This window comes from Pimephales promelas, chromosome 19, assembly GCF_988280905.1.
Source record: "Pimephales promelas chromosome 19, fPimPro1.hap1.1, whole genome shotgun sequence".
NCBI lineage: Eukaryota > Metazoa > Chordata > Actinopteri > Cypriniformes > Leuciscidae > Pimephales > Pimephales promelas.
This window is the reverse complement of record NC_142787.1, coordinates 3,064,088-3,092,078: the sequence shown is the minus strand read 5'-3', so window position 1 is coordinate 3,092,078 and position 27,991 is coordinate 3,064,088. Positions and strand designations below refer to the sequence as shown.

General features: G+C 39.1%; 1 protein-coding gene across 2 annotated transcripts in view; it reads left to right on the top strand.

Moving 5' to 3' along the window:
• Positions 1-27,991, top strand: part of sh3pxd2b (SH3 and PX domains 2B) — a 61,615-nt gene that overhangs the window by 17,653 nt on the left and 15,971 nt on the right. For both annotated transcript variants that reach the window (XM_039688168.2, XM_039688169.2), the window contains exons 3-5: positions 8,262-8,337; positions 17,755-17,831; positions 26,744-26,835. In XM_039688168.2, the coding sequence (XP_039544102.2) occupies positions 8,262-8,337; positions 17,755-17,831; positions 26,744-26,835 (245 nt within the window). The remainder of the gene's footprint in view (positions 1-8,261; positions 8,338-17,754; positions 17,832-26,743; positions 26,836-27,991) is intronic.

Sequence of the window (27,991 nt, the reverse complement as noted above, 5' to 3'; positions counted from 1 at the left end):
GCGTGGCTCTCAGACATATGGATGTGATTAGCATATGTGAACTCCTGAGAGACGCATTTCTGCTCTTCACATCAGATAGACGCCTGTCATATGGGACGGGGGGTTTCTCTTTGTTCAGCTGAGGAAGGACTGATTGTATGGATTTATCATAAAGGAATTTCAGTTCCTCCTATAAACAACATTTACTGGAGTCATGTTCTTGGCAGCTTTTACTTTACTTGTTCTCTTGTCAGTTCCTCGCATCCACTGCTGTTACATTTTACATTTACATTTATTCATTTTAGCGGACGCTTTTATCCAAAGCGACTTTCAATTGCTATATATGTCATAAGTCGCACACCTCTGGAGCAACTAGGGGTTAAGTGTGTTGCTCAGGGACACATTGGTGTCTCACAGTGGATTCGAACCCGGGTCTCTCACACCAAAGGCATGTGTCATATCCGCTGCGCAATCACCACCTCTGTTACCCATCATGTTACTCTGAGGGGCAGATTTACGATCTTTTATTGAAAACACTGCATCTCATTCACTAAAAATTATGCTAATTATTCATATTTACTGTATATGCATAGGAGAACTTCTCACCAAATGTATGCACATTTGTTCTTAAAGGATTAGTTCACTTTAAAAAAAAAACTTTTACTGATAATTTACTCACCCCCATGTAATCCAAGATGTCCATGTCATTCTTTCTTCAGTCGAAAAGAAATTAAGGTTTTTAATGAAAACATTCCAGGATTTTCTCCATATAATGGACTTCAATGAGAACCAAACGGTTCAAGGTCCAAATGAGAGTTTCAGTGCAGTTTCAAAGGGCTTTAAACGACACCAGACGATGAATAAGGGTCTTATCAAGCGAAACGATCGCTCATTTCAAAAATAAATAACAAAGTTTAAGTTTTATAAGCACAAATGCTCGCCTTGCTCTGTTCTGTGATGCGCGTTCGTGACTCTCCTGTTCGAACTCGTTCATCAAAATGAACAAATCTTTTTTTGAGTCATGACTCGAAGGGCCCTAGAGAAGACCCTTATTCATCGTCTGAAATCGTTTAAAGCCCTTTGAAGCTGCACTGAAACTCTGATTTGGAAAAATAACAACAATTATTTAATTGATGGGCAAAGTTTGCACAGAAATGTAAGATTTTTCCCATGCTCACTAGGGGTGTAACGGTACACAAAAATCACGGTTCGGTACGTACCTCGGTTTTAAAGTCACGGTTCGGTACGTTTTCGATACAGCAAAAAGAAAGAAATGCCAGAGAAATTTCCTATTTGTTATAAGAAAAAATATTTTTAAATAAGTGTGAGTTTTCCTAGATCTTGAAACTTTCAGGTTTATAAATGGGGGTCATCTTTGAAGGATGAACAAATAATGTTTTGGTCATCACATTAAAAATAACATTTAAATATATATTTATTTATATAATATTTGAATTTTGAAGTGCTGGAAAAAGATGTGTGAAGTACTTGAAAGCATTTCACCATTCCAGCCAAACTGGTTCCAGTTAGTGTTATTATATTAAATCCATGGTGAATGTTGCTGGTCTGTGGACGTAAAGTATAACTAGTTCATTCACGGCTCAATGTTTCTCCTGGTTTCCATGACAGCGCTGTTTGATCTAATAGAGATCTACGGTTAATAACGTAGAAATGTGAATGCATCTCACTAGATCTCGCAGCGATGTTATTACCTCAGTGGCGAATTCAAATGTTTTCTTTACCGCATCTCTTAGCGCGGTGTGGTAACACTAACAGTGTTGCTTGATCGAGATCGGCTCGCGCTGCACAGATGTTGCTGGTCCGAACTGATAAACGATCCGTGAAGCACATAACGAGGAGCGCAGTTTCGTTCTGCTTTCATTACCCTTGCCATTTGGATGTTGCGCAACGTTGTATTGGCACGAATTTTGCCGGCAAGAAAAATGGTCCAAGCAATCGTTCGGTTTGTATGCGTACCGAACCGGAAGCCTCGAACCGAAACGGTTCAATACGAATACATGTACCGTTACACCCCTAATGCTCACGACCTCATCATAAAATCCGTTTAAATGATTATATGACGCCTCCTCGCTCGCTGCTTTGTCGACGGCGGCTGCGGTGTGACACTGATGGCTGGTGTTGCCAGATTGGGTGTTTATTCGCTACATATTAAGGCCTGTTTACGTGTGTTTTAGCCGGGTTTTCGCCTGGAAGGCTCTATAGAATTCTGGCACCCGATTGTACGAAGTTAAACTCATAGGCGTCATTTACGGGGGGGACGGGTGGGACATGTTCCCACCACTTTTTGCCAGGGTCGATTTTGTCCCCACCACTTTTGAAACATCTCGCGGCACAGATGTACCAATACAAATAAAACATCTCCAGTTAACAGCATTCGTTTCATTTGTTTGTTAAATAACAGGCGATCTAGCACTGAAATGTGCACGGCCGTAGCACGCAGCAAGAGCACAGGCATCAGCAGTCCGCCTCAGCTCGAGCCGGTACGGGCTCTTCGACCGAGAGCCAGCCGCCTCCTTTTTACGTCACGATAAGCAGGAAGTAAAATACTTAAATCCTTATTTCTCCCATCTCAGGAGAAAATAAGGGAATAAACCATGACCATTCAAAAATATGACTGGGTTTCTAAAGCTATAAAGCTTAAAGGGTTAGTTCACCCAAAATGAAAATTAAGTCATTAATTACTCACCCCCATGCTGTTCCAACCCCGTAAGACCTTCGTTCATCTTCGGAACACAAATGAAGATATTTTTGATTAAATTTGAGAGCTGTATCAGTATAACTACCACATTGGCTCCTAAGGGACTGGCTCTTGATGGCCCAGAAAGTCAATGAAGAAAATGTTTAAATATCCCATGTGACTACCGTGGCTCAACTATAAGTTTATCAAGTGACGAGAATACTTTTTGTGCGAAAAAGCAAACAAAAATAACGACTTTATTCGACTATTCCTTTTCTTCCTTGTAGGCCTGAAACGAGACTTCAATACGATTTCCACGACGCATGCGCGAGAATTGCGATCTCCTTCAACTACTTCAGTTCAGTTCTCGCGCATGCGTCGTGGAAATCGTATTGAAGTCTCATTTCAGGTCAACAAGGAAGAAAAGGAATAGTGGAATAAAGTCGTTATTTTTGTTTGTTTTTTCGCACAAAAAGTATTCTCGTCGCTTGATAATTTTATAGTTGAGCCACTGTAGTCACATGGGATATTTAAACATTTTCTTCATTGACTTTCTGGGCCGTCAAGAGCCAGTCCCTTAGGCAGTCTATGTGGTTGTGATCCAGCTCTCATATTTAATCAAAAATATCTTTATTTGTGCTCCGAAGACGAACGAAGGTCTTACGGGGTTGGTACAGCATGGGGGTGAGTAATTAATGACTTAATTTTCATTTTTGGGTGAACTAACCCTTTAATGCAAATGGGTGAAGTGACCCTTTAAAGTCCCCATGAAATCCAAAAAAAAAATGTTTTTTGGCTTTTAGTATGAATATGTTAGTCTTACTGTTATCTATAAGCTAGTGTGCTCCAAAACAATAACAAAATTCACATTTAGAAGATTTAAGCATTCAATACTTCCGCCAAAGTTTCTCACTTCCGCCAATATGGATCAAGGGTTTTGGTGACATCACTCTGCTTCTCATCAGATTTTCCGTCCAATCAGATGCTCTCTAGAATCTGAAGCTCCACCCCCTACATTATAAATAACTGCTGAAGCTGTGGCTGAAATCAGTCACTTGTTCACGCATTTACTATTTTCTATATGGTGAATAGCACATTATATTATATAGGGCTCTGGGGGATAGGGAATGATTCAGACAGTGTAAATATGCTTTATATTGGGGCGAATGAAGTCTGATTTCATGTTAGTGTCACTCGAACCACCGCAGCTCCAGAGAGACCACACAGAGCGTATCATGCAAGTCATTTTTTTGCGAATTACGCAAAACAGAAAACATATCAGACCCATTTGAATTCTGCACAGAATGCTGTATTTTAAAGCGATATGGAGATTAGGAGAAATGGTTCGACTGAATAACTCCATTAGCTTTAATAATAATCAGTGTATATAGAATTTATACAGTGAAGTTTATGTAGTGTTTTATTTTTACGCTTGTTTATTCAATTTCTTACTTGAGTACTACTGGTAAATACACCTATTGTGAAAAAATATAAAGCACTGTTTATTTCATTTGCATATTATATTGTATTTGTAATGTGCATCGTTTTTTTATTTTTAATAACAAGGATAAAATAATAAAATATAGATTTTCATCTTCACTCACCCCTACTTTGCCCTAAACGGTCTTTTTTCTTTTATATTTTGTTAACTTGAACTTGAGGCTACATTTTTAAAATAGGGAAATTAGTTTAGCTGAACTTCTCAGTCACTTGCAAAATAGTAAAACCAACGTGATCCAGATCATGAATCTGGATTTTCCTGAAAAAATAAATAAAAAAATTGTGATTTGATATTTTTGCCATCTACTCAAGCATAAAAGCATATAGCAAACTATAGTATACTATAACAACAGACACAATACTAAAGACTTAACATGTGTTTAATTAAACAAGCCTGAAGATATGTACAAGTGGCTACTTTAAAGATGTTCATATCAAATATAGATCCGGTTCACATAATTACATAATATCCATACGTCTATTTGTTTTATTAAATTTACTGTTTTTCTAAAAATGTTGAAAATAGTATTGAAGTATGAGTACCTGTGTCCTATTTTTTTTACTGGTAGCATTTGTAAAATTTTCAAATTCATTAAAATCGAAGCCATTTCTATGACTCTCAGGCCTGCTGAAGTCTAATGCACTGTGTCGGCGACCACTGGTCTACCAAATCCTTTGCATTATGAAGCTTTCAAGTCGTAATTTGAAACGGTTATGTGGAGCCGTAAAATGAAATCTCAGAAGACGCAGACACTGCTCTGTAATGGAGCTCATTTGTCTGTGCGAAACAGAAAATAAAGAGGTTTATCCATGCGCCGTCATTCAGATGGTGCTGAGTCACAGTAGAAGACATTGTGCCTTCGCTTAATGAATTGGCCAACGACAGTAAAAGCTTTGTCTGGCAGAATGACAGTCTCTCTCTGCTTCCTCATTAGTCTCGAAAAGACACGAGTGAGAACTACGAATCTATTAATGTTTAACTTCTAAATGTGTCACGGCATTCCTTTAGTTAGTGCGAAAGTCTATGTTAAAAAATAGTGAAGCTTTCGATTTTCATTACATTCTGTTGTTTTTATTTGCTCATTTAGACTTACATGATGCAGTTCCCCTCAGACATTTGCAACTCATTACACATGCTGTATAAGTCATCATTACATTTATTACACAACAGAATTATGTGATCTGAAATGCCAAACTTAGGCTCATTGGAAAAACCTGCCTCTACATAGACTTTTGTAAAAACTCAATAACATACCTATGCATACAGTTTCAGTCTTTGTCACACAAATTAAGATTACAGGGGTAGATTTTTGAATAAACTATATTCATGCTGTTCATTACACAATACTGTGAAATGGCCTCAAAACACTTTTATCTAGGAATTAAATTTTACCGATATTTGGCCGATACCGATAATTCTTAGTATTTTAAAGCCGATAAATCTAAATACAAAGTTTTATATAATTTTGAGATTACAAAAATAAAAGTCTCATCATTAAAAGCAATGTCCCAAGCACAATTATAATGATGATCTTATAATTTTATGTAGCCGATATGTAGGGTTGGGTATCGAGAATCGAGTATCGATTGGAACCGGGACTAACTTTTCGTTTTTCCCGGAATCGTTCAAAAGTTAAAATTTCGATTCCTAGTTTCGATATTCACAAAAAAAATAAAGTTTCGATATTCACAGTCCGCCGAGCGGAAGAAGAAACTGCTGAACATCACCAACGAAGAAGCGTCTACCAGAAGTGTTGGCATAATCACGCGAGTCAAACATGAGTACCTTGCGTCGGCGATCCAAAGTGTGGCTTCACTTTTCTAAAAATAACGAAATCTCGGCAAAATGCAAAATTTATGACAAAAGGAGTATTTTTACAGAAGGAGTATTTCCTTCAGAAAGGCCATTGGTTAGCAAGGTTAGCTAAACTTTTTTGACCCTGCCTCTTAAAAGAATCGGAATCGAGAATCGTTAGGAACCGGAATCGAAACAAGGAATCGGAATCGGAATCAGAATCGTTCAAATTCAAATAATACCCAACCCTACCGATATGACAGACTTGCATTGCACTGTGTACACTTTACTGTATTTTTCTTTTTAAAGTGATTCTATTAGTATTTCGTATTTGTGTTGAACATCTGAAGTGTCTCAGCTGGAGGAAATAACACATTATTTATCAGCTTTAACCCTTTACCTCTCACCCCCCTTTTTGAAAATTGACATTAAAATGCACTATACAAACTTAAATGGTTGTAATTCAAGAATGCTTTGGAATATAGACCTAAGTTTGGTCTTGTTTTAAAGAAAACAAACAGCAGGTTATTATTAAATTGAAAGCACTTAAAAAAAAAATAAACCATGAAAAAGTTATGGAAGTTATAATTGTCAGTAAATCAAATATACTTTATTAATATATTTTTTAATATGAAATTTATACTTTACAAAATATGTTTTACTATAAAATTACTATAAAATGAAAGCTATATATCTAACCAAGTTGTGTTCCAAATTTGAAGTTGATATCACAAAAATTGAAGCTCCCATGAGATTTTGTTTAGGCGTAGTACCAAAAATAGCCACCGGATGCCATTGAATTCCATTGAATTTAATTGTATGCATTTTGCCATAACAAATTAATAAATTTCTATCCAAATATCACTTCTGTCACTAAATATGGAACCTTGAGACTCAGACCTTTCTGACAATATGTGTTTTGTCAAGATTAGAAAAGGTTTTCATAATAAATTCTGAAAGATGTTATTAGATAAGAATGCCCAAAAGGGGAGGGGCCTAATAAAAAAATACCGTTTCTATGGTAACGCAACGTCCAATTTCAAAACGGTTTTCACAGGATGAATTCTGAGTTCGTAAGCTTTCAAATGATACCTAATTTATGATAACTAATAAAATATGTGATATAATAATAATAAAAAAATTATATTTTATATATATATAATATATTATACTTTTTAGAGGACTTCTTACCTTACTTTTTAAAATATAATTTTATCTTTTTTTTGTTGACAAATACTAAATATGTTTTATTATGAAGTTTTAGCACTAACAACCAAAGTTTCAATTATTAAAAGTGTGTGCGTCAACTTTTTGTGACAAAGGTCAGAAACTCCTGTAATGACGTCAATTTTTTTTGAGGCGCACTCTTGTCATATATTCATATATTACTGTTCATTCATAATTTGTAAGGAATAAAACAGACCTAAAATATCTATTTAGGAGTCTTAGACCTTTCCAACGATATATAGTTTGTCATGACAAGATTAGGATTTAATAGTAATATAGTGAAGTAAAGTTAGGTTGCCCGTATACGGGCAAGTGACAGTTAAGGGTTAATATATCGGCCAAAATTTCTTATCGGGCCGATAACGATAACATTAAACATGAACATATATCGGCCGATACCGATATTGTGGCCGATATTTCTGGCATCCCTACTTTTATCATAGTGCATGATATGCAAGAAGCAACGTAATATAATTTTGCAGAAATCTCATCACAGGCCCGTATTTCCAATGATCCTGGTTTGAAGATGACAGCTATTTCTTCACTGGTTAGCTTTACGTTGGGTATTGCATTAGAAGTAAAGTGTAGGGCCTTGCATATATCAGAACTGCTGTGCTGGAAGACGTTGCTCAGCTGATGAATTTAAGCTCTGCTATAGTCATTAGTGAATGAATGCGTAAAATGCACATATGACCTACTTTAACATACTTTGGAAAGGCACAGGTGTGATTTCATTGGTCCGCAGCTGGTTTTGGACTGGAATAAGGGCCTGTTACCAAATCTCTACAGATGGGAGGAAAATGTTAATTGGTGCCAGCAAAGAAAAATAACATATAGCTGTAAGTGATCATCACAGGGTATGGATGTGAGTATTAACGGAGGGAGGTGTTGAGTATAAAAATGTGTAGACCATTTGTTGACTATTGGATTATAATCAGCGTCCTCCATATCCAGTCAAATCCCTAATTGATTCATTCAAGTCCTGCCTTACATTTTTCATCTATGAACTAACATGAGTTGTCTTTTCACATTGACGTTAAGTTTCTCTCTATTGTTTTCCAGATGGAGCTTCTGGATAAATTCCCCGTGGAAGGTGGACAGAAGGATCCTAAACGCAGAATCATTCCCTTTTTACCAGGTAAACAAGTCATATACTACAGAAATACACCGATCTCGGTCTTATATTTGCTTCTTGGAATCGCTTTGCTGCCGCTTCTTGCTTTCATATAGGAAATGCTGTAAACTTGTAATTTCCTTTTTCACTATGGATATGTGTGGTTATCTGCAGTTTCTGCTAAAGTACTGATCACTTAGAGGACACAGGGAATCTGCCAGCATTTGACATTTGGTGCCACTGTGCATTTTTATATGTTTATTCTGACAACATTGTCGAAATATTTCAGCACTTTTTTTTCACATTCCTGTTCCGCATGTCAAGTCAAGTCACATTTATTTATATAGCGCTTTTCACAATACAGATTGTATCAAAGCAGCTTCACAGTGATAACATGAAAGTAGTACAACACAGATCAATAATATTGTTAAATATTAAATATTAAATAACCCCAACTGAGCAAGCCAAAAGCAAGGCGACAGTGGCAAGGAACCAAAACTCCATCAGATTGGATGGAGGAAAAAACCTTGGGAGAACCCAGGCTCAGTCGGGGGCCAGTTCTCCTCTGGCTTACATTCATATTGTTTATATATAAATATTAAATATAAATATTGTTTATATATAAAACGGCGCCATAACATATCGCGGGCGTTGAGTCGTCTCATCACAGGCGTTGGGGCATCCGAATCCCTGTGAGAGGCTGGACACAAAACTGGACCTGACGAACGCCATTTTTCTCTGGACAAGCGTCCCGAGATAACAGCAGAAAGGCAGATGAGAAATAATTAGCATAGCTGATGTTCATAATGATTTCCATTATACGGGAGTCGGTGTTAGAAAACCACTCTCTCACAAACTCTCTGTAACCTGAACTCTCCGCAACCCAACCATACGCGCCGACCCGTTTGTCTAAAAGGCTGTCGAGCCCCACTGTCGCGGAAATGCGTTTCAGTGGCAAACGGTTCCGTATGGCATAACAGAGGACTAGAAGGTAAGCATTATGTGAATGCTTGACTAAAGAGAAGCGTCTTTAATCTAGTTTTAAACTGTGTCAGCGAGTCAGAGCCTCGGACCGTATCGGGAAGGCTATTCCAGAGTTTTGGAGCTAAATGCGAGAACGCCCTCCCTCCTTTAGTGGACTTGGATATCCTAGGAATGACCAGAAGCCTTGAATTTAGTGATCTTAAGGAATGGATTGTAGGGCGAAAGAAGGTCCGTTAAGTACAAATGAGCTAAACCATTTAGGGCTTTATAGGTCAGTAGTAGTATTTTGTAGTTGATGCGGAACTTAATAGGTAACCAGTGTAGAGATGATAAAATCGGTGTTATATGATCATATTTTCTTGACCTAGTAAGAACTCTAGCAGCTGCATTTTGGACTTACTGTAGCTTGTTTATTGAGGATGCAGGACAACCGGCTAATAAAGCATTACAGTAATCTAGTCTCGAGGTCATGAATGCGTGAATTAATTTTTCTGGATCAGAAACAGCATGTTACGTAGCTTAGCAATGAACTAAGCACGTACATACTATTTATAGCAATTACAGTAACTGGGTTATAAATACGAACTAACCCTGAACCCATTAACCTATGTCGTAACTGTAAGTACACATACTGTCAAAATAAATAAAATAATAAGCCCAATTTTTGTTAAAAGGTGTAACCGTAGTCTTTGAGGACACAATTAGTTTACGCATTTTTATTTTCCATTGCAGTAATAGTTATTAAACTGAAAGTATACTTTCTTTAACTAAACGTATCGTACTTAGTTTACTCACGTTGTGGAAGAATTGTTGATAAAACCAGCCTAATGTTTATCTGTTTCTGGGTTATTAACACTGTGTATAAAAAGGTTCTGGTTCAGATCCACCCATGTACTGTCTGGCCTGGGTATACTTCATTTTCTGTTCTTTTTAGAATCGCCAAACTCGGTCCTGGTGGGTCACTGTCCTGCAGAGTTTAGCTGCAACTCAATCATCACCTGAAAAAGCTAATCAATGTCTTCAGGATTACTAGAAACAAAGACACTTGAAGGCAACCTTAGCCAGAAAAGCATAACACATGCTAACGCTGCGGTTTGCAGGGACGGAGACAAGAGGCCATTTTATTTGAATGGATGTCAATGGAGTAGAGGCTTTACTAAGCTGAATGAGCCAGTTTTGTGATGAAATAGCTTATAATTTATAATTCAGGGTTGGAGCGAAATTCTGCAGGACAGTGTTTGCCCATACCTGGTATAAGCCAATTATACTTAAGTCAAATTTATTAGTCCCAATGAAATCAAAATTGAAAGGTTTGGCTTTTAGTATGAATATATTAACCTTATTGTTATATATATAAGCTAGTTTGCTCTAAAACAATGTCAAAGTTCACATTTTAGAAGATATAAGACCTCAAAACTTACAGTTTCTCACTTCCGCCATTATGGAGCAATGATTTTGATGATATCACTCAGCTTCTCATCATAGATTCTGTCCAATCAAATGCTATCTATAATCTGAAGCACCGCCCCCAACATTAGGATTAGACGCTGAATCACACATTTAACCCTCAATCGGGTCATGAGGTCTATACGACCTCAATCGACTTTTATTTTATTAAGAAGAAAACAGGTTCCCTTCATCTCAGTGGAATAAGATTTTGTGACTTTTCATACATTATCTGTCTATACACACACACAAAAACTGGACTTGATTCGGTTGTTCTGAAGGTATTTAAAAAAAAAAAAATGGTTACACTTCTGGTCTTCGGGGTCAGTATGACCCCACATTGAAATGAATGGGAAATGTGAAAAAAACGAAATATATTTTCTTCATGTGTCAAAAAAAAAAATCCAGCATAAATCTGAAAATTTTAACACAGAAATGAAGGCCTAGTACTAGAGCATAAATGCAAGGTATCATAAAAAAATAATAATTCATATGCAAGCTAATGGTGTAGTTGAGGAATTGTGTGGTATATAGATACAAAAGTACTTTATATCTCCAAAAACACAGCAATAATGAATAGATGAGAAGAAAAAAAATATTATTTGTGTGATTAAAAATGTATAATTTTTGTACAATTTACTCAATCAATTGTTGGGGTCGTATAGACCCCAAAGCCCAGAAGTGTAAACAGGAAACAAAGACCATTTGAAGGTTAATATTCCCTACATGGCGAATGGCACATAGTGCACTATGGGATAGGGAACGATTTAGACAGTGTAAATATGCTTTCATTGGGGCGAATTAAGTCTGGTTTCATGTTAGTGTCACTCGAACCACCGCATGAAAGCACAGAGCGGATCATATCGCCAATCATATGGAGGAGATTAGGTGGAAACTGCGGCTTTATCGAGCTCAACGGCTGTGGCTGAACTGTGATATAAACTAAACGCTATTGGTTATTTTAAAAAGGGGAGGAGCTGTTTGATATGTCCCGTCCTGGCTTCTTGTTTGCGTTTAAAGGCACTTCATTGGGCCTTTAAGTACATCTCTAATAAGTACATAATTATTGATCAAAATAATGAGGGCAAATTAAAATAATAGCAGATGTCTTGGTTTAAAAAAAAAAGTAACTTCAGTAAGAAATGTACTTTTGCTATGGTTTTATAATTGTTCAGTGACATCTTCCAAACATTTTTGAATTGTGACACATTTTTTTGTCTATGTAGCCTAGTGTTGACATGTTAACTAGTAAATACGCTATGTTTCGTCATGCTAGCATGTAGAGCCCGACCGATAAAGGATTTTGAAGGCCGATACCGATACAAATATTTTTTTGTTTTAAAATCCGATATTCCGATATATCAGCCGATAAAAACCGATATAAAACCGATATTTTTTTATTTTTTTTATTTCAGAAACGCGCAACAAAACATTAGCAGATTTCCCTAACATTAGTTATTTGTAGTTATTTATGAGTTTTAACTAAAATAATGTGATAATGCATTTTAAAAAGAAACTTGTTTCTTTTATTGTCACAACAGAACAGACTGATGATAGTGGCATTAGCTAACTTTATGGTTAGCTAGTCTATGCTGAGCCATAATTTAGCAATGGATTACGTCATACTGCAAATTGTAAAACATACATTTTCAATATAACAGGCCAAGGAGAGATGATGCGTCTCATTGCTATAACTGTCACGCGCTATTAAAGAAATACTTCAGTCACATTGTCAAAAGTTAAAAGGACAGTCAGTCAACTACACTGTAACAACGTAACGTAACGATTACTAGCTAATTCCGCTTCACTCTCGGCTTATTTAACAGCAGCAAAACTGGACAAGATAGTCACAAATTTTGTCATGCTTATTTGAGTTTAGAGAACTGATGGGGATGTTCTTTTAATTGTTATTCAAGCAATGTATGTCTCGTGACCAACTCAACGAGTGTTGCCAACAGGGACGGTGTAAAGTGCCCTCTGGTGGAAAAACTATACAACTCCAACACTCATGACATGGTTCAAGCGTGTTTCCTCCGTTTTTATTTTATTTTTGAAATATTCATTTATCCGCCATTATAACTGCTGATACCGATAGTTTGGAAAATGACTAATATCGGCCGATATATCGGTCTGGCTCTACTAGCATGTGTGTTGCAACTAGCCCCACGTTAGGTTGTGGCCCGCTCACCCCAGAGTACTAGCTCAACAGCATTTACAGCAAGTTCAGAATGCTACAGTTAATTTGTTTCGAATGAACATCTGGCTGTAATTAAGCAGGCTGGAAGGTTTGTTTGCTTGGGAATCAGACAGTCTACAAGCACCTGAATGTTGTCTTACATACCAGCTCTTTACAACCGTTTAACAAGTGTCTGGGCTTACTGACACAGCACTTTGTCACCAATCTACACAGAAAGTCCTGTAATTAGCTGAGCATCATGTACACACACTCAACATCTATTTGTGAGCTTTGTAAACACACTCATGGCACCATTTAAACAATCTTTATTCTGAACCTGTCTGTCCCATGGATGAGTGGGGGAAGGAAAAAAAGGTAATTTTAATTAAAAAGCTTTAACTTTCTGATACTTATATTTTTCCTAGTGCTTGGTTAAATGTGTATATATATATATATATATATATATAAATATAATGCCACAATTATGTTCTATTTAGTGTCTGTATGAGTTCTCGCTAGTTACTATGGTTTCTGATTAGCAGTTCCTGTTTAGTGTCCTCATATACTATGTGTATTTATACTCGGTTATTTTTTTATCAGTGTTATCGGTGTTTGCTATTGGATTAAAGACTTAAATGCATTTTTCTCCTTCGTTGTGCTCTTTCTAAGCCACCATAAACATGGCAATAGTGGATTATCACGCTTCCGGGTTTCATGGGCGGGATTTGTCAACTTTGTGCATGTCCACTTCTGACTAGGGTTGGGTATCGAGAATCGAGTATCGATTGGAACCGGGACTAACTTTTCGTTTTTCCCGGAATCATTCAAAAGTTAAAATTTCGATTCCTAGTTTCGATATTCACAGTCCGCCGAACGGAAGAAGAAACCGCTGAACAACACCAACGAAGAAGCGTCTACCGGAAGTGTTGCCATAATCGTTCGTGTCGAACATGAGTAGCTTACGTCGGCGGTCCAAAGTGTGGCTTCACTTTTCTAAAAATAACGAAATCTCGGCAAAATGCAAAATTTGTGACAAAAGGAGTATTTTTACAGAAGGATTATTTCCTTCAGAAAGGCCGTTGGTTAGCAAGGTTAGCTAAACTTTTTTGACCCTGCCTCTTAGAAGAATCGGAATCGAGAATCGTTAGGAACCGGAATCGAAACAAGGAATCGGAATCAGAATCGTTCAAATTCAAACGATACCCAACCTTACTTCCGACGCAGTTCAACAATGCCTGAAACGAATGCTATTTATGTCACTGCTCTGTTCCACTTTGTAAATCTAACCAACAACGCGAACCCTACTTAAGTTTTCATGGATTCCCGACTGAATTGAGTATAAGGAAGAAGTGGATTAAAACTTTAAAATAAAACAAGGTAGCACGTTTGTTTGCAGCCGGCACTTTGGTGAATCAGACTAATTTACCAGGGATGCCGTATAAATAAACTTAGTGCAGTCCGTCATCAGTTCGCCAGTGAGATCGGTGATTCAACGGAAGTGGCAGTGCACAAAGATCACAGAATTCGGAAGTACTACGTATCAGCATGATAATCCCCTATAACCGACCCTCTGAAACGAGTAAACTATGACCTCACCAGCATTGCGTCATCTCATTTTCCTCCTCCTCCCCGAGAACCGAAGGTTGCTGAGGTATTTGAGCTGGATGCTCTGGGATGATGGCCTCTCCCTCACAGCCAGCGAGCCCGAGGCACCCATGAAGCTCGTCCAGGAACCAGATCCAGATACCATCAATGCCCTGGTAATGGAGTCTAAGCGCCCTGATCAGTCCGCCCCAGATATGGTCCTGAACCTGATAGATATGTGTCCTGCGGATCCAGTTCCCACCCAGATCCACAACCTCGAATTCTCGCCTTCTTCGCCGGTCCCGCCCGGATATTTGGATGCCCTGCTCGTGCTTAACTTCTCTGGTCCCATCTCCCACGCTGGTCATCAGGATCCGTCAGTGACACTGGAGTCGTCTAGCTCCCAGACTCTGCTCCTTCACTTGCTCCTTGCGGATCGTTAGCTTTGCTTCGGGCTTGAGCCGAAGTCCCCGGCTACACATCAGGCCTCCAGTCCCATGTCCTCATCTCGACCCGTCAGCCCATCAACCTCGCTTCGGCGCTATGCCTCCTCGTCGCCTCCGTGGCCCGTCTGCCCTGAGACTCCGCTGGGCTCACTCGTCCCTCCAAGTCTGCCTCCGGTGGTCGTCGCTCATTTTCCGGGATTCCAGAAGTCCCTACTCCCCCCACCCCAACGCCGTCTCCTTCCTTGCTCCGTCCTCCCTGTCATCCTTGCTCGCTCAGCATCACCACGGTCAGCAAAGTACCCATTGCCACCTCAGTCCCGTGAGCCACCAGACCATCGAAGTTTCCCTGGTCCATCGGTTCCTCCACTCCCCCTGCTTCCGCCACCATTGATCGCCTCTCAGGTTTCCCCTTCAGCCGAAGCTCCTCCCACCGTCAACACCTTCATGGTGTTTCTCTCCTACTCCTCCGGGTCGTCCCTGTCGATCACCAGTTCCACGCCCTGCTCCAAAGCCCCCTCCCTCCTCAGTTAGACATTATTCGGAACGAGGACTAGGGTTGGGTATCGTTTGAATTTAAACGATTCTGATTCCGATTCCGATTCCTCGTTTCGATTCCGGTTCCTGACGATTCTCCATTCCGATTCTTTTAAGAGGCAGGGTCAAAAAAGTTTAGCTAACCTTGCTAACCAACGGTCTTTCTGAAGGAAATAATCCTTTCTGATGGAAATACTCCTTCTGTCACAAATACTCCTTTAGTCACAAATTTAGCATTTTGCCGAGATTTTGTTATTTTTAGAAAAGTAAAGCCACACTTTGGATCGCCGACGTAAGGTACTCATGTTCGAATCGCGCGGTTATGCCAACACTTCCGGTAGACGCTTCTTCGTTGGTGTTGTTCAGCAGTTTCTTCTTCCGCTCGGCGGACTGTGAATATCGAAACTAGGAATCGAAATTTTTACTTTTGAACGATTCCGGGAAAAACAAAAAGTTAGTCCCGATTCCAATCGATACTCGATTCTCGATACCCAACCCTAGCGAGGACGCACCTTTCCGAGGGGGCATAATGTCATAGTTATGTTCCATTTAGTCATTCCTGTCTTTTCTGTCAAGTTCTCGTTAGTTACTATGGTTTCTGATCTTCATCCTGCAGTTCCTGTTTAGTGTCCTCATTTACTATGTGTATTTATACTCCCATTTTCTGTGCAGTCTTTTGTCAGTAATTATTTGTGTTTACATGGTCGTATTCTTTTGTGTTAAAGACTTTTGCTATCTCCTTTGTCGTGTGCTTTCTAAGCCATCATAAACGTGACTATATATACATATATATACTTTTTGTATCATCGCATGTTTCTATTGTGAAAGACAGTTATCAGGTTTATTATTGTCAAGTGTCCTTGTCAGAACAAAATATGTTAAGAAAAAAATAGGCACTGTACCACTCTCTCACACACGCAATTTAAGGCCTGATCACACTGACATACAGTAAATGTTTGTCCCAAAAATTCAGTCAAATTTTCACATTTGAATTGTCTGTTCATAGGCTAAATATGGTGCAAACTTTCTGAGAGGAAGTAATGCTTAGGCTATAGAAAAGCAGAAATACCTCAGTACACTCTGGTACACAAATCCCTATGCAACTTTCAGTTGGACAGTTTTCTTCGCAGTGCAATGGAAAAGTGATTAAAACATCTCTCTGTGAAAAAACTGAATTTTCATCAGGGTGTAAACTGACGTTTAGCCAATGTAAATTCCATTTCAAAAAGCTAAGCGCTAAAAGTTGTACATTTACACAATAACGAGATACTTACAATTGAGAAGTTTATCCTTTTCGAGTTTTTTGTGTACAGACGACACCATAGTCAAAACGATCCCCATTCACTCGGATCTGCGAAAACGACTAAAATGCTGTATTCTTCTGCCAAGCCATTAGACGGTGTCGAAACACTGTAGACTGAACATAATACGCATGTGCATGATGTCATCGTCTTCAGAGTTTTGCGTTTTTATTGTTTACGCGGAGACCGTTTTCAAAAAACGTGCACTTCGAAACCCATTGTCAAAAGTTTGCGTATACTGGCACCCAAAATGAATGGCCAAAACGCATACAAAGTTTTCCGTTTTTAGTTGAAAACGGTGTCGTGTAAACAGCCCCTAAGATCTATGGACCTGGTAAAGAGAGAAATCTGAACACAAGTGGTCACAGGACTCGATTCGATCATTGAATCGTTTGAGGTGGCCGATAATGCCAGGTGTAACAGGGTTTGTTTTTAAATCGGCCAATCCGAGGCCATTGTGAGAAGGTGTGGACTCTACCCAGCTCCACTCAGCACATGAGGTCTGGGGCAGTAACCCAACACATACACACCACATCACACACACCAAGGTGTTTTTAAGCCTCGTTCTCCTGAATGTGCCATTGCTAAAAGATCTATGACCCTAGGGTCTTGTGTGGGATAGCCTAGTTGTTTTCCCACATGTTTCACTTTAAAAAAATTTTTTTACTACATTCAGCAAAAAGGGACCACAGTATATGGTTTTAGTTCAGCAGGATATGAGTCATAAAACTTAAGAGTCTCATTTGTGTTCATTTCTTGGTATTGTTTTATAGGCCACAATCTTTGTTTGGGCAAGTTTCATGCTTGTGGTCTTCCAACATCTGATAAAATGGTCTTAAAGCATGAAGGGACATTCCCAAAAGTTTCCCTTTTGCCTTTCAACCCCTGTGAAGAGTGCTGATGAATTTGAGAATGAAGATGCTGATGAATGCAGGGTGTGTTTATAATAATTGTCTTCTTTTCCTAACAGGAAAGATTCTCTTCAGGAGAAGCCACATCAGAGACGTGGCCATGAAACGTCTGAAACCCATAAACGAGTACTGTAGGGTAAGTTAGACAACAAACAGTACACCTGTGATTAGCATTATTTTTACACGATAAAATGAACACTATTAAATATTTACATTTATAATATTTCAATGCACAGCCCAGGCCAAACTGCAGAAGTCACCTCAAATAAACATTCGGTCATCCTTTACTCACCCTCATGTCATCATGAACCTGAATGACTATTTTTCTCCCTTGAAACACAAAAGGAGATATTTAGCAGACTGCCAAACTGCTCTTTTGACATTATACATGTGACCAGTGACTGAAGGACACAATTCCACCATAATAGTAGTTCATTAGTCTGCTGTAGCTCTCGAATCACATTCAGTGCAATATATTTAAATATGGCAAGTCAAGAGGTGTCACATTAGATTTGACGTCAGTGACGACAAATAGCATAAGTTCTCATGTTTCAAACCTAAAGAGCTACTCTACCATGGATGGGAAGATTTTCAGTGTGAAGTGTGAAGTGTGAATGTTGTGAATACCGGTTTTATGTTTTTGGTATATTTAAAATATCATTTATTCCTGTGACGCAAAGCTTAATTTTCAACATCATTACTCCAGTCTTCAGTGATCCTTCAGAAATCACTGATTTGTTGCTCAAGAGACATATCTTATTATTATCAATGTTGCTTAATGAAGTGTAGAAAACATAATACAGTTTCAATGTCCAAGATTCTTTAATAAACAAAAAGGTAGAAAGAACAGCATTTATTTGAAATAGAAACATTTTGTAACATTATAAATCTCTTGGTAGTCTCTCACATAAATCACCAGGGAGGTCTGCGCTCACGCAATCTGAACACAATAGTGAGACAGATTCTTCTCTTGGCCCAGGACAAGTTCCTGTCACTCAGAGCAATATACATTCCAGGGCATCTGAATGCGTTAGCGGATTTACTGTCCAGACAGAAACTATCGATGGGGAAATGGAAACTCCACCCAGAAGTAGTGAAACAGATCTGGACCAGATTTTACAAAGCAGAGGTGGACATCGCAATGTCCCCTCTACTTCTCTCTGATACCCCTTTTCCACCAAGGCAGAGCTGGTGCTGGTTCGGAGCCAGAGCCTAGTTTCAAATCGGTTCTTTGTTTTTCGACCACCAAAGCACCAGCTCCGAACCAGTAAAAGTGGTTCTTAAGTAGCACCAAATCATCGCAGGTCTAGAAGTAAGAATCGTCAGCGTCTGGGGGCGGGGTTACCGTGACCAACAAGACGAACAGAAACTTGTGACCGCCATTTTTTAAATAGCGGCTAATCACGCTAATAGCAGCTCGATTGTAATCTCCGTTAAAGCAAGTTACGGCGAGCTGCACGGACGTGCTGGATTCACCGTATTTGGATACCGATGTAGGTTTGCAAAGCCATGAGCATAAATAGTAACGCAACGACCGCCATTGTTGATGGAAGGGACTGATCAGAGCTGCAGGAGTGTTTGGAGAGCATAAGACTCCTTCTGCTTTTGAATCACTCTCGCAGTTCGAGATTCACAGCGCCGAACCATCTTGAACAAGCCTGGTGTGTTTGTGTTTGTCGCGCTAGCATTGCTGGGCAACATGAGATGTATACAGTGACGTAAGATCTGGCTCTGTGATGGCTCTCTAGCCTGTGGAAAGGCAAACCGGTTCTTTGAAAACTCGTCAGTCGAACCAACTCCGAACCGACACTAGCTCTGAACCAGCACCTGGTTCTTGTTGGTGGAAAAGAGGTATGAGTCACCCGGCCCCCCTGAGTCTGGACACGATGGCACATGGCTCAAATGTATGCGTTTCCTCCGGTCGCTCTGCTCCCAAAAGTTCTAGCCAGAGTTCGCCAGCAAGTGTCTTGCCTCTTACTAATAGTGCCACGTTGGCCGAACGGAGTATGGTTTCGGAGATAATATCTCTCCTCCCCATGGGCGATTCCGGAGAGGAGGGACCTTCTGTCCCAGGCGGAGGGCACAATATTCTATCCCATGCTCGACCTGTGAAACCTTCATGTTTGGCCACTGATGGGTACCAACTGAGGGACACTGGGCTTTCGTCTGATGTTATTGAGACCATTCTGAGTGCTAGGGCCAACTCCACTAGAAAGAATTAGGATTGCTTCAGTTCTATATTTTCTGCAGTAAAAGTTGTCAGCAGGCATGTGCCCTGCCACTCTCAGGGTTTATGTGGCCACTCTTTCGGCTTGCCACACCTCAGGAGGCATCCTCTGCTTGCTCGTTTTTGAGGCCTCCAACAAGAACCGAGATGCCGTCATGGGACTAAGTTGGGTCCGAGGGTCTGGTTGAGACTGCTTTTGAACCTCTTGAGTCAGCGTCTGACAAATTTCTGTCCCTTAAGATGGTTTTTCTAATGGCAATAACTTCTTTAAAGAATTATCAGGGAAATGCAGGCACTATCGGTCTCGCCATCCTGCTTAGACTTTGCTCCAGGAATGGTGAAAGTGATTTTGCATCCTCATCCTGATTACCTGCCTAAGGTTCCTTTTTCGACTGTACATCCTGTCACTCTTGAGGCCTTCTGCCCTCCACCCTTCACAACGCCGGAACAGGAGAGATCTCACAGACTGTCCAGTCCATCCTCTTCAGGCCTAAATCCACCGCACTAGCCAGTGGAGTAAGTCAGAGCAACTGTTCGTCTGTTATGGGGCCTGCAACCGAGGGACTGCTGCCACCAAGCAGACCATGTCTTATTTGGTCAGGGATGCTATTGCTATTGCTATATGCTATATGCTTGCCTATGGGGCGCACGTTCAAGTTTCGCCAACAGGTTTAAGAGCTCACTCCACCTCTACTGCTTTGGCAAGGCGTTCCCCCTTGCATTTTGTTTGTGATGTGGCAGACTGGTCCTCTCCGCACACATTCATAAGATTTTATAGTTTGGATGTTCATGCCACTCCAGGCTTTCATGTCCTAGAGTCGAGATGTCAAGCTAATGTCTAGGGCCTTCTTGCGTTTTTGTGAGAACACCTACACACCGTAAGGGGTCCAGACATCTCCAAGCACGGCGGCGTGGGCATTTTCGTTCCCAATGCAGTGAGCAGCGCAGCATCGATTGTACCTTTTGAAAGGGAACGCCCGGAGTTACTTTACTGTAACCCTTGTTCCCTGAAAAAGCGGAATGAGATGCTGCGCTGCCTTGCCGTGCAGAAGATGTCCCAGAACTTATCTTCAAACAAAATATCCTGATGATGCACCTGTGGCTTATCTATTTATAGCCTTTCGTCACGGGTGCACGCTGATGAAGTCATCTATCAAGGCTATAATACCATTCTGTTGACATTTTTACACACTATATTCACAGCTGGTAACGTTTAAAGATGTTCCCAATGCGCTGAGCAGTACATAATCTCATTCCATTCTTTTTAGGAAACAAGGGTACAGTTAAGTAACCCCGAGCATTTGACTACCAACCAAAGCACAACCAAAACAATTTCTTCTGCAAAATGCACGCAGTTTTGCACTCACCCTAACCCTAACCACTAGAGGGCCAATAATGTATATAGTGTACCTTTAACAAATAATATCAACAAAGCTCACCACCACACTTTGTACCAAAATGCATGTGAAGGTTGTTCTGACCGTTATTCCAGAACGTGATGATTTTTTTTTAAATAGATGAAAATATTGAATTTTTCAAGATTTCAAGTCAAAAGGGACCCTTAAGAGTATTTGGCTTGCACACTTATATTAATTCTTTTAAAAAAAATTTTTTTACTCGTCCTTTTAGCTGTTGGAGGGTATGGTAAAAAAGTAGATCTGAAAATATTCGTCTAGGTGTCTGACCTTTAGCCAGTGTAAATTCCATTTCAAAAAGCATAGCTTCAGTTCGCTTATTTGTAATAAACTGGCCTTTCTAAGACGTGTACAGAGATTTTTTTCAATGAGGTAAGCAGGAACCAGAAGTAGTTTGACTTTCAGAGAGATCAAATATTAATCCTACAACTTCAGATCAGTTTTTATATGGTGGTCTGCTGTGCGACTTGAATTGCCTTAACATGAAAGACTGTTCTGTCTTAAGTGACTGTTGGGCTTTTGGTAGAAGGGTTAAGAGGGAAAAAAAGCTAGGAATCCACATTTGGCAGCGTAATGTCTTCTTTAGGGCAGGGGTTTGGAGCTGCGCAGAGTTAGCCTTCGTCAGCACATCATGGCTTTTTGTTGACTTTTTAAAGGGCTGTTTCCAACGGAAACTGTTTTTTTTTTTAAATGTTGCTTTGAGTGTTTTTCTTTTTTTAAGGTGCCTGTGTGAGCGGTCATGATCTGTGACTCGTTTTTACCTCTTTTCCTCTCTCATAAGACACGTTTCACGCATCAATTAAGAATAAAAAGAAACATATAGTTAGATCATTGCAGTCTGATTTACAAATGACTGAACCCCAAATGACTGATACCAGTGGTCTTCTGCAGTATTGCTTTCAACATTATTGTAGTCTTACTAATTATGAAAATATGTAAATTCTTGTCTTTTAAATTGAATTAAATATTTTTTTTGTATTTAAACTGAAAGATTATCCACTACATACATACATATAGTATGCATATGTGTGTTTTGTAATCCTGATGTACTGTATCCGCCATGTTGTCATTGTCCTGCGATATACGGCATCAGTTTTGTTACTTAACTGCCATTATTTACAACTCCTATCCATCAAATTGCACTTTGGAAACTTGCAGGAAGCAGTAGGTCATCTGGGTACGTGTTTTTTGAATACTTTGAACTCAGACACACAACTCTTTTCACATACTTTTTTTTGGCACATTCAGATGCGGGGTTTATCCTTTCAGTTAGCATGCTAACTAATTATTATGCTAAGTTTTAGGGTACGTTTACACACCAAAGATGTACTAAAAACAGAAAGGTTTGTCCTTTGGGTTTTGCAGACGACAACGTTGTCAAATCGATCCCAGCTCACATTTTTGTCTTTGTTTTTACGTAGTTGTGTTCATAGCTTATTGCTTTGTATCTCCTTGTTGGATTTTGGATAAATTAAAAATGTGTTATGAGAGTTGTGTGTGAGTGGTGGGTCATGAATTTCAGAAACAGCTGGATACGGTGGGAAAGCCCTCTATTAGCAGCCGACAGCACAGAGACTCTCCGACACATTCATAACTGTCAGTGTGAATGCCCCTTCAGCTGGCCTACTCACTTTTTTGAATGCTGGAGCATGATCTATATTAATTGGGGTGAAAGGTCAGAAATGCTGTTAAGATATTTGTTTTGTCGGGTTAGTGGAAATCCATGGCACTCCAGAGGTTATTTTATTGGATAATCAGATATACTAGCGATTGCTTCAGAACTTGTTTGGTTTTTTTAATCTGAATTTTATTCAAAACAATTTTTTTGATCAGACTGCTACAAGTAAAACAAGAAAAAAAAACATATTTGTATTTATTTAGTTAGTTTTGCTTGAAAAATATCCATTTAACCCTGTAAAGCCTTATTATTATTATGATGATTTTTTTTTTAAATGGAACAGTATTGAACCTTTAGAGCAAATATAAATAAATAAAAATCCTCAATAGTTTTAATTTTTTTAATTTATTTAAGAATCAATGTATTTGACATTAGGTTTTTATGGCTCATATGGTATGGTATAAAATAACATGGAAAATAATGTGCCGAAATTCTGATAGCCTGCAATGTAAATCGTGAGATTTTTGTAACAGTATCAATGCATTTGACATCAGGCTTTTATGGCTCAAATGGTATGATATAAAAGAATATGGAAAATAAAGTGCTCATATTCGAAGATGAAAAACAAATGGAGAAAAAGTCAGATGAAATTCCGAAAGCTTGTAATGTAAATCAACAAGATTTTTGTTTTTTCAGCAAAAAAATCATGTTGATCAAACACTCTAAAAAATGTTGGGTTGTTTTAACCCAAATTTGGGTCAAATATGGACGAACCCAAATGTTAGGTTAAAAATGTCATTTTAACCCACATTCAACTTTCACTTTCGACTATGAATTTTTTAATGACATTTTTAAACCAACATTTGGGGTTGTCCATATTTGACCCAAATTTGGGTTAAAACAACCCAGCATTTTTTAGAGTGAAGTAGGCTCTATAGGGTTAAACATCCGAGATACAACTGGACAACGCTTGCAATAATATTTAAATAGGTAGGCAGTTTACGGTGTATACTGTGGTATTTAGTGAGCAATAACCTATTCCTTTATGAACCACCCATAGCCTTATGTGGGCACATACATGAACAGTCTTATCTTTCTCTGTCTCTCACCCTCTCTCTCTTCCACTTACTGCTCGCATAAAACAATCTAGGTAATGCACCCCCAGTAAAGAGCACCCAATCGAGTCCATTTACTATAATTGGCCTCCATATAGCCTGTGTCTTCAGGGAATGCTAATATGTAGGGAGGTCAGGTGCTGTACCCTGGGGAGACATCAATCTGTGGACATCCATGAATCAGATCCATATCCATCCAATCATCATGCAAACCCAATGCTAGGAGGGCCTCACGCAGCCTCCGATGGTTCCTTCTCTTAATAAAATAAGCCTAAAAACACCCTTTTCATCAAGAAAATTGAGCATTGGGCAAACACGCAAATGTGCACATTAAGTGTATTTGGCGAGTCAGAAATTGGCTCCGGCTGGATTTCGGAAAGGGCACCTTGAGCTTTGAATTTTAAAATTCCTGTCAGGCCAGACATCATAATTCAGCACGTGGACAGAAGGCACCTCCTTCTGAAGGACACTGAGGCACTCAGCTTTATTAAATAAAAGCTCCTCTGCCAAAATGTATGACTGCAAAAAGCATCTTGTGTCAGCCAGAAGGCACTTTAATGTGGGACGAGAAGTCTGCTGCAGTTTTGGTTCGTTTTTCAGCAGAAAAGCTCATTTGGGTCATTGTGCTTTCAGACTCGCAGCTGATAAAGCAGACACCTCTAAACAGCTTGCCTTCAATAGTGTAAAACTGCCTCTAATGTGAAAGCATACAGCTGAGATTTCGAGGGTAATGTCAGTGATTTTACGTGTAAGAGGCGTTTAAAAAAAGGGTCACATCGGCACTGCAAATCACTCTCATTGTGCATGTGTGTCTGTATAGACCCCTTTTCAGTTGGTAAACATGGTGACGTTTTTTTGTGGGGGCGGAGCTTAGGTGGAGGCAGAACGATCCCTCTGGCCGCTTCACTAACGCTAGTTAGCAAGGATTGTTAGCTTGTTTTTTAACAATGACTGGAGAAAATCCGATATTATCTTAATGTGTAAGGTCACTCAGTGTCCAGGACCGCGATTGTTATTTCCAACAGTTATTTTTAACGGACAGAACCAGATTGGCCGACCCGTAGCCGCCTACACGCTCACTCAATGCATGGACGATCTGACAGGATTAACGTTACGTTACCTCGGTTGAGTGGCCTGACTTCTACACCTACCTTATAGAGAAACCGATCGTAAAGAGAAACTGAGAAAATAAATCTTTAGATGCCTATATGGTCCTGTACAAGACTTGTGTGTACGATCCGCAGTTCTGCCGAGCCAGCGCCGAGACCACGACAATGTAAAGGGTGACATTACAGTGCGATTTTAATGATGTGAATATTTTCTAGAAATAAAAGTTATTCATTTTTCATCAATTCTTGCACCAAACAACACAACAAGATGACATTTGATAATAGTAACAATTATTTAAGCTCCTTATTATGTAGCCGAATCTGTGCTGGTTTGCATTGGCCGCCTCCAGTTTTCACTTTGTTTTGCCTCCAGCTAGCGCCGTGACGTAACTGTGACGTCGGCGCAAAAGAGGTCTATAATGGGAAGCTGTGGGAACTGTGTTTTTATTTGAGGGGTTTGATTTTTGCATGCTGTTTTATAAAGAATGTCATAAAAAAAGTATGTTATTAAGATGATTGGAGAATAAATGACTTCAGGGCCGTGTACACCAGGACGAATATCGGCGTGCTTTATTCGCCAGTGTTTTTCAACGCGTTTTTTTTGTTTGCGCTGACGATGAGCTGAGTGAACATGCCAGTTCATTCCGTGACACTAGATGGCGCTTAATGTAAAACAGAAATAGTCCTATTTGGAAGTCACAGTCGCGTTTGTAGTTCTTTATGTTCTATGTTCTACACCAACGAGACCAGCAGATCTTGCGAGATGCCGTTACGTATGTGTGCTCGGCAAGACCGTTTTGTGTTTGAGCGCCCCTGAGTCATGTTTTACTGTAACTTCAGAAGCTCCAGACACGTGACCAAAAGCGGCAATCTCATTGGTCGAATAGTTTTTGACGCGGCGTCAAACCAAAAAGACGAACCCGAGGCTTTTTTTTTTTTTTTTTAAATGACGCTTTTACGCGTGGCGTTTTTTCGTGTCGGTGTGCACACTCACACTGTTTAGTAGGGTTGGGTATCGTTTGAATTTAAACGATTCCGATTCCGATTCCTTGTTTCGATTCCGGTTCCTAACGATTTTCGATTCCGATTCTTTTAAGAGGCAGGGTCAAAAAAGTTTAGCTAACCTTGCTAACCAACGGCCTTTCTGAAGGAAATAATCCTTCTGTAAAAATACTCCTTTTGTCACAAATTTTGCATTTTGCCGAGATTTCGTTATATTTAGAAAAGTGAAGCCACACTTTGGATCGCCGACGTAAGGTACTCATGTTCGACTTGCGTGGTTATGCCAACACTTCCAGTAGACGCTTCTTCATTGGTGTTGTTCAGCGGTTTCTTCTCACAAGGCGTTTTGAAACGTTGCCGAATATCACGCGGGAAATTCGTCCCGGTGTGAACAGGCCTTTATTCTAAACAACATCTGTTGGTTTGTTTTATTACCTCATACATTTTGACTGAAATTTATTTAACAAAGGTAGTGTACATAAATTGATGACCTTCTTATCGACAACTCGCATTTCTGAATGTGTGTCATAATAACGAGTATTCGTGAATATTGTCGTCTCAGGCTCTGATCCAGCTGCCGGTGTATATTTCCCAATGCGAGGAGGTTCGTGTGTTCTTCGAGACGCGTCCTGAAGACCTGGACCCACCTAAAGAGTAAGTTTACACACACTTTCAAAATCAGTAAAATATTTACAACATAATAGTAGCTTAATAACTTAACGAGCCTGAATTCATATTGAGCAGTTTGTTTGTTAAATCAATAAATGTCCGAAAATAAATCACCACTAGCCTTTAGTTTACACCACAGCTCAACTAAACCATGATTTGCTGTCTGTTATCGCTAGTCAGGATCATTAGTATGTGGAGGAGTTGGCGTTCTCAGTGTAGAAAGCATTTATTTGGAGACATTTATTGGGTAACACTTTACAATAAGGTTCATTAGTTAACATTAGTTAATGTATTTACTAACATGCACTAACCATGAGCAATACATTTGTTACTGCATTTGTTCATCTTTGTTAATGTTTGTTCATGAAAATACAGCTGTTCATTGTTTGTTCATGTTAGTTCACGGTGCATTAACTAATGTTAACAAGATTTTAATCAAGTATTAGTAAATGTTGAAAATAACATTAACAAAGATTAACAAATGCTGTATATGTGCTATTCATTATTAGTTCATATTAACTAATGTAGTTAACTAATGTTAACTAACGAACCTTATTGTAAAGTGTTACCATTTATTGTCATCTTGCAGGCGTTCACTAGCACAGAGATTTTCCAAAACCCCCCAAGTATGATCTTCCCTTTGCAGGGACCCGTTCCTAAACATATTAAAGCAGTTATATATCTTGCCACATGTAAACACACCAATTTAGATATATTCAAAAGCAAATTATCAAAATGCTAACTTATTATTTCACTGACTCAGTATTCTACCCACTATTATTATGCAGCTGTGTTAACCCGAAGACAACCATTTTCAGTTGAATATATATTTATCACATGCAAATATTTTTCCAAAGCAGCTTGAGTGAATATTTGTGTAAAGCAATCAACAAAAAAGGAAGAAAACTCAGGAAAACTCAAAAATAATCATGATTACCAACCAGTTTGAAACATTGATGGCAAATTTGCTGTTAAAATGACTGAATAGATAATACATTTAAAATGTTTTTTCTCTGACCCACAGTTTTATTTCTTAGATATTTCATTTGATGTTATTATCGATAGCTAAAACTAAAATAATTATATAGGATATATATATATATATATATATATATATGTATGTATATATATTCTACAAATA